The sequence below is a fragment of the Oncorhynchus nerka genome, linkage group LG28 (assembly GCF_034236695.1).
Source record: "Oncorhynchus nerka isolate Pitt River linkage group LG28, Oner_Uvic_2.0, whole genome shotgun sequence".
Lineage (NCBI taxonomy): Eukaryota > Metazoa > Chordata > Actinopteri > Salmoniformes > Salmonidae > Oncorhynchus > Oncorhynchus nerka.
The window spans coordinates 80,062,441-80,070,192 of record NC_088423.1 but is presented as its reverse complement, the minus strand read 5'-3'; the positions used below and the strand labels follow the sequence as shown (position 1 = coordinate 80,070,192).

General features: G+C 44.6%; 1 protein-coding gene across 1 annotated transcript; it reads left to right on the top strand.

Annotated features, from left to right (window-relative positions):
• The first annotated feature begins 377 nt into the window (after positions 1 to 377).
• On the top strand, positions 378 to 6,120 carry LOC115113753 (la-related protein 6-like). Its single transcript, XM_029641716.2, has 3 exons — positions 378 to 1,207; positions 3,054 to 3,252; positions 3,882 to 6,120. Exons 1-3 carry the CDS (start codon positions 477 to 479, stop codon positions 4,995 to 4,997), a joined length of 2,046 nt encoding a protein of 681 aa, XP_029497576.1. The 5' UTR covers positions 378 to 476; the 3' UTR covers positions 4,998 to 6,120.
• The last annotated feature ends 1,632 nt before the right edge of the window (positions 6,121 to 7,752 follow it).

Sequence of the window (7,752 nt, the reverse complement as noted above, 5' to 3'; positions counted from 1 at the left end):
AACAGTCAGCGAGTGTCATAAGCGCACTAAAGGTTTGGGCCAATGGGGTGTAGGCTTGGAGATAACAGACCATGAATTGGATCATTAGCATTACCAATGCCAAATCCTGACATCTTCAAATCTGTGTTAATAATTTTGTTGCAAAGGGCTACTTTTTTATAGGCCTACACATCATCTCATAGTAAAAGCCACTGCTGACACTAATGCCTCATGACGCTGTATACACTGGTGTCATTTATTTGTGTCCTTCCCCACAGCAAATCCCTCAACAACCCCTGCGCTCTAACGCTAAAAGCCTATTATCCAATTTGCAGGTTCAGAGAAATGGGTCAGCCTTCATGATTGGTGCATTGCAATTTCCCCAATTGCAGAACAGCACGTGTAATTTACACTTCTACTTCCCCCTATTTAGGACACGTGTGAAATAGCAGCCATTTCTTAACTAGAAATAGTGACAAAGGGTAAAATACACAAAAATGCAAGCATTGGTAAACGCATTTATCCGTTGTCTTCATTTTCTCCTCCCTCCCTCTTGGCTTCATCTTGGGTTTTGCTGGTGGGTTGGGGATGAGTGCGGAAAGATGACATGGCCCAATCCCAGAGCTCGTTTCAAAAGCAGATCGCTTCTTACATATCAGGAAGTAGCAATACAAGACGGCTCTATCCCCTCCGTCTCCCCAGCTCCTAGCTGCGTCTCGTTAGCTGCTAACTCCACGCCACCCCAGGGTTCTCCGTGGGGTAGAATTTGGGGGCTCTGGCCAGCTGTGGAGCGCATCTTCGGGACTTCCTTGACCATCCACCGGTGTGGGTGTCAAAGGCCTCGAGGTGTATGTGCCCCGTGTTCTGCAGACTTCAATTGTTGTAGTACAAGGAATAAAGGCATTCAGGAAAGCACTACCACTGGTGTAGCCGAGGAGAAAGTGAACAAACCGGGAGAAAACGCATTTATTTCGGGTAAAATGACGAGTGCCACCATGGAGTTTCGGAAACATATCGAATCTGTATCAGGTTCGTCAGCGGGACGGGAAATCGACGAGGTGATAATTGTGGATCAACACCTGCAAGAGATGGGGACTCAAGTGACGATAACAGTGGCTATTCAGGCGGCAGACGACGAGGAACCAGAGGAAGAGGTGTCCTCAAACAATCTCGATTTTCTCGGAGGCAGCTGTAGTGAAGACGAATTTGGAAGACATGATAAATCCAGGTAAATGCTTGGTCTTCTAATGGCATGTCTGACTATCCTCATTTTTAACGTTATCTGATTGTTTGTTATTGCAATTAACCCCGTAGGCTAAAATACTGCAATACTTTATTTTGTGTTATTTTAGTGTGAACTTCAATTCCACAGTGAATGGCTATGGTAATTGCCAGACAGCTTCTAACCACCTGTAGACGGGCATTGTAATCCCATTGATTTAAAAGACCGAGGCCGATTTGGATGGCACCTTTACACTCATTGCGCTAATTCCCCTGCGTCATCCCCTGCTATTTCAACCTGGACTCGGGGGTAGACGTAACATAGTAAAAGTAAATCCTGGACACTCCTATTAGTGTAACGTTTCGTATGGTATGTATTTATTTGTGGATGTCATCATCCATTTTGTATGACATGTTAGGAATGATTAATTCTTACAATATTACGAATTTGCAAAATGTGACATGTTTCAAATTCCACGTTTATTTTTCTGTTTTTTGTTGTTAATGTTAACTAGGTGGGTAAGCAGTGGTTTCCAACTCCAGTTCTATAGTACCCCCCAGCACACATTTCTGTTGTAGCCTCTGAGGGCCTGATTAATGACAAGTAGAATCAGGTCTGCTTGTCCTGGGGCTACAATGCAAATGCATACTGTTGGGTGTACTCTAACCCAGTGTTTCCCAACGCCAGTCCTAAAGAGGAAGGATTAGCTATCATGGAAAGTAGTAATCCGTGATTAAATTCTAACACACAACCTTTGGATTGCTAGAGATTTGCAGACTAATCACCATAATTTCGATTTTTGCCTTAACTAGCCTTCTGTCTTAACCAAACGAAACATATTCTACTAAATTGCATGTTCGGATTTACATTTACTATGTGACATCTAGTCTGAGACCAGGCTGACTATTTTTGCCCTTGTAAATTCCTGTGACCCAGTGCTAATGTATAGGCTACGTGGTTGGTATGTTTAATTTAGGTAGTCTGAAATGAATGAATATTCTTAGCCAGGTCAGCCAATAATCAGTCAGTCTTGCGGTGTTCCTCACTTGCAACAATGTTGCACTTGTTTGGGGGCATGGAACATTAGTTTTCACGTGATACTTTTGTAACCAGTGAACTACTCGTTGATACTATTGACCAGTTGATTGTGGCAGGGGAGAATCGCAGAGGATAACTCTGTCTACGATAATTGGTCCCTTTACAGTGGTGTTGTGTGCGGGGGAGGTGTTGCGCAGGGCTTCCCCTGACTTTAAAACAGTGGGTTGGATGCTGTGATCATTACGTTGTCTGTTCTGTCTGGGGTGTTCGACCAGTGGCTTGCCTAGCCTGTGGGATGGGATCGCTGTGTGAGGAGGATGACTCATCCACACAGTAGTGTCATTCAGAACTTCACTCTTATCACAGCCGGAGATGCCAGCCTGGCATACCTGTGCAAGTTTTAAAGCCCTCTGTCAATAGAGCTTTGATTAAACCTTTGATTTGGTGTTGTAGGCAGTAAATGACTGCATTGTTTGATTTTAAAATCTGGCTGATATGGTAAATAGCCCTGTCCCTGTGGGATGTAGTGTGGAGATCAGTGACTCTGCACTCTTCAGATGGAGAGGTCTTAATGATTTCTGTTCATGTTGGCGGGACACCCTGTGGTGTTGCGGTCACACTGTGGTTAGGCAGCCTGTCATTACTGTCACAGGAGGAATCTGAAAATGAAATGAGGAAAGAGTCAAGATGGCAGTGCTTTCAAGGATGTGTCTATGGGTAATGACTGAGGCTGTTTTGATCAGTTCTCCTGCCAAATCGGTTAAGCTCCTGCCTTGTCTTTGTGAACTGGCATGTTAACTGTTTTCTTTCTCAGTGGCGCTGGCACGAGTGGTGGGGAGCTGGAGGAGGAGAGCTGGCAGCCCCCAGACCCAGAGCTGACCCAGAAGCTGGTGGCCCAGATCGAGTACTACCTGTCGGATGAGAACTTGGAACACGATGCCTTCCTGCTCAAACACGTCCGACGCAACAAGCTGGGCTTCGTCAGTGTCAAACTGCTCACCTCCTTCAAGAAGGTAATGTTTGATCTCCTGCTGACAGTTTGGTTTCTTGATTTTGAAATTGGAATATCAATTGAATACCCTGGGGTCTCGTATAACTGAACGCAACAGCTGTTCCTAGTGTCAATATGGCAAGCCGTTGGGGCTAGGAAGTGCTTTCTCACATGGGTTGGAGGCGGGACCATCTGGTGTAAATGAGGCTCAAACATACTCAGATTTTAGCGGTTTCCTTTTTTAGTATACACTTCCAAGAATAAGATCTGTTTCTGTCCTCTACTGGTTTAATTTCTAATGTTCACAGCTGCATGAATACTGTAAATGTTTATTTCGTTTCTAAGAGGAGCTAACAATAATGGCACTATGTTGCTGTATTTACATTTTAATTTTTTTTATTTTAGGAACTGTTAAACACTTCTGTAGTAGCCAGTAACTTGATTTGCCTTTTGATAGCTGTTGATTACATAGAAATAGAATCTCATTCTGGATCTGTGGCTGCTTATGTTATCATACTGCTATCAGAACAAAGGCTTTTTAGTTTTCAGGCTGTATGATAAAACCAAGAAAGTTCTATCATACAGGATGCTGCCTGTAAAAGTACTGACTTTTGCTTCCGATCATCTCTAACAAAGTTATTTTCTTCCCAGGTGAAGCACTTGACACGAGACTGGAGAACAACTGCATATGCTCTGCGCCACTCGACAATACTTGAGCTAAACGATGAGGGGCGCAAAGTGCGTCGCAGATCAACAGTGCCCGTTTTTTCCAGCGAGTCTCTGCCAAGCCGCATGCTGCTACTCAGCGAGCTGCAGAGCTGGCCAGAGCTGGGGGTTGCGATGGAGGGTGTGGATGGCGATGGGCGTGAGGGCGGCACTACCCAACAGGAACAACTGATGAAGCTGCTGCTGAAAGCGTTTGGAACATATGGAGCCATTGCCTCTGTGAGGGTGCTGAAGCCTGGCAAGGACCTGCCAGCCGACCTGAAGAAGCTGAGTGGCCGCTACACACAGCTGGGCACTGAGGAGTGTGCCATCGTGGAGTATGAGGAGGTGGAGGCTGCAGTCAAAGCCAACGAGGCTGTGGTCCGCGATGAAGGGACAGGGTCTCTGGGGTTGAAGGTGGTCCTGATCGGCACCAAGCCTCCCAAGAAGAAGGTGCCCAAAGATCAGCGTCAGTGCGACGAGGGAGGAGGAATGAGGAAGAGCCACTCACTCAACAGTCGGGTACGGGAGCTTCAGTATCTCGACGACTCTGCCTGTAGCTCCTCAGATACTGAAAGCAACCCCACCTCCCCCAGACTGGCCCGCAAATCCTGCTCTGTCAATAAGCTAAGTCCCACTGGAGGGGGTGCCGCCTTCCAGAACAATCACCTGAGCCCAGCTGTGTCCCCACGCACCAGCCCCTGGTCGAGCCCCCGGGCCAGCCCATGCTCCCAACGCAAGTCTCCCCACTCCCATAAGTCTCCTTTGGCCAGTGAGGGCAGACTAAGCCCTGAGGCTGGGCGACGTTGGGCGGACTACTCCTCAGACAGCAGCCTGACGCCGTCCGGTAGCCCCTGGGTCCAGAGGCGCAGGCAGGTGGCCTCCCAGGAGAGCAGCCCAGTAGGGAGCCCCATGCTGGGTCGAAAGATCCAGGGCGCAGACGGGCTTCCGCCAGGTGTAATGCGTCTACCGCGTGGGCCTGATGGAACACGTGGTTTTCACTGTGGTGTGTCCATTGGTGTTGCTGAGATGGGAGAGAAGACTGCTTCTACCCAAACCTGACACTCAGACCCCCCCTATGCCCCCAGTTCTAAAGAAGTACACTGAGTACAGCGATGAGATTTGACCCAGTCCTTTGGCCACTACATTGACATTCTTCATCCCCCACCCCACATTTGAATGATCGTAGATTTGTTCTGTTATAGTTTGGAGTTTTGTCAGTATTTGTTATACTTTTATACAATATTTTGTTTAAAAACATGGTGATGCCTAATTTATGAAATATTTGAGATATATTTTGAGTTTATGAAATTCAAAGTTGAGTACTGTATTTGACACCTCCATTGCCATCTGAGGAGTTGTGCATGGGGTGGGCGGAGATGTACTCCGGTAATCCTATTTTACTTTTTTTTTTTATTGGAAAGTTTCCAGTGTCCTCAGTCTTAAAGTATGTGTGTAAAATCTCATAACATTTTGTATGGATGGTGTGAACAGTGTTATGGGCACATGGTGTGGATATCGCCATATGCCTTTTGCTATATTTGTCTATTGTGAGTATCAATGTTATTTGCTCCTTAAACTGTGGCCATACTTTCCCTGCCAGAAGGTTGAACAGTTCACATGGACTACTTTTTTATTTTCCCCTTTTTAATTGAGTTATGTTTCCTGGATGCCTAACTTGCTTCCACTCCTAGCTCTGCAAAAATGAAAAATACTGGGGGGGGGGGAGCCCTTCCTTGGCTGGAATCTGTTTCTATCAGTGTATAGCCTTTGCCGAGTCCCCAACAACTGGATGTTCTGGTTTCCAGGCGAAATGGAAAGGGCCTGTGACACAACTTCCGCTTTTGGATGTTAACAAGATGCCACTCCATCTTAACTCCTTCACATGTACTGGATTGGTTGAACAGTGTAGAAGAGAAACTCCCCTGACACTTATTTTATTTAATTTAATTTTTTTCTTGTCAAGATCCAGTATGTAGGGGATCTGGTTTCAGGCATTGCTTTTATGCCTGCTACGTTGGGTTAATCAGTGTGTAGCATGCTGGTAGTGGGGTATATGAGTGATGCAATGTTCAGGTTTGAGTGTGCAAAATGCAGATGCTCTTGAACGCTTGCCTTGACATCTGAGCTGGGGTAATGTGCAGTGCATTTTCTTTATTGTACAAAATAAATCACTAAAATTGCATTTGGCTTGTGGCAACATTTTAATTTCCTTTCGATTAGGGACACAGGCCGAATTGGATTGATGCCCCTTCCTAACGCAAGGTCAAGTGTTTATTAGCTTACACGATTGTGTAAGATTTAAATGAATACCCATCACATGCAAAAGACTGACAAAAGTGGCTTATTGGCTACATTCCACAATGATCCACCATTATCACATGAGATTGACTGCACAGATGATAGGATAGGAAAGTAATCCTTCTCACCCCCCCCCCCTTAAAAGATTTAGATGCACTATTGTAAAGTGGCTGCTCCACTGGATGTCATAAGGTGAATGCACCAATTTGTAAGTCGCTCTGGATAAGAGCGTCTGCTAAATGACTTAAATGTAAATGTAAGTGCATGAGCTGGAAGAAAGCTTGGAGTTATCAATACCAGTGTTCTCTGCAAAATTGGGTAATTTACAGATTGCAGTCAGATTTTATAACACAGGCTATTTTTCAGGTCTGTTACATAGCTGGATCTAATTGGTATTGCTTTCAAATGTTCCTTAGCAACCATAAAGGTCTGAAGCAAATCCAGTATCTCGCTGAGATGCTATGAAATCAGATGTCATCCAGCTTCATCAGGGTACAGATACTACATGTATCAACTTATTACTGTATGACTATTGGAAGTCAGAACTAGTGATAAAAAGATTAAACAGTTACAGTTCATAATCAGTCAATTGAAATGCATTCATTAGGCCCTAATGTATGGATTTCACGTGATTGGGAATACAGATATGCATCTGTTGGTCACAGAACTTAACATTTTAAATTAGGGGCGTGCATCAGAAAACCAGTCAGTATCTGGTGGGACCACCATTTTCCTCCAGCGAGACTCCTCTTTCACGTACAGTTGATCAGGCTGTTGATTGTGGAATATTGTCCCAATCCTCTTCAATGGCTGTGCGAAATTGCTGTATATTGGCGGGAATTTGAACACGCTGTCGTACACGTCAATCCAGATCATCCCAAACATGCTCAATGGGTGATATGTCTCAGTATTCATGCCATGGAAGAATTGGGACATTTTCAGCTTCCAGGAATTGTGTACCTCCCAGACAGTTTACCTAAACCCTTCAATGGATTCATCTAGGTTCATTCTGAAATCAATCTTTATGTCTATATAACACGACACTGCAATAACCTTCACCCTCCCCACTGCCACACCTCACATTGTATATGATAGAGAATTAACTGAGGTACCATACTCATTCTTTTCTTCACACTGCCAAAACCTCATCTGGTCAGCCTGATGAACCAAACTACCAAATAATACCTCTATGTAGCCTAACTCACATAATCACACTTTTTCTTGGTTACTGAGTATATTATGTACAATTATAATTCATATACTTGGCTTAACTGATTGAACAAACTTTTTTTTTGAACTTATATTTGTGGTGTGGTTAACAAGCTCTTTTTGGCTTTAACTGCACCTGCACACCATTTTTACCAGTTTTTATTGGTACTGTTTTGTCTTTCGCTTTTCTTTGGTGCGAATAAATAAAACCTAAAACCTACAGACCCTTGCGACATGGGGAGGTGCATTATGCTGAAACATGAGTTGATGGCGGCAGATGAATGGTACGACAATGGGCCTCAGTATC

Bases quoted from the DNA above. Each gene is read 5' to 3' on its own strand.
- LOC115113753 (XM_029641716.2), top strand. From the start codon at position 477: ATGCAAGCATTGGTAAACGCATTTATCCGTTGTCTTCATTTTCTCCTC. The intron at 1,208-3,053 runs GTAAATGCTTGG...TTTCTTTCTCAG, and splicing joins GGAAGACATGATAAATCCAG to TGGCGCTGGCACGAGTGGTG. The intron at 3,253-3,881 runs GTAATGTTTGAT...TTTTCTTCCCAG, and splicing joins TGCTCACCTCCTTCAAGAAG to GTGAAGCACTTGACACGAGA.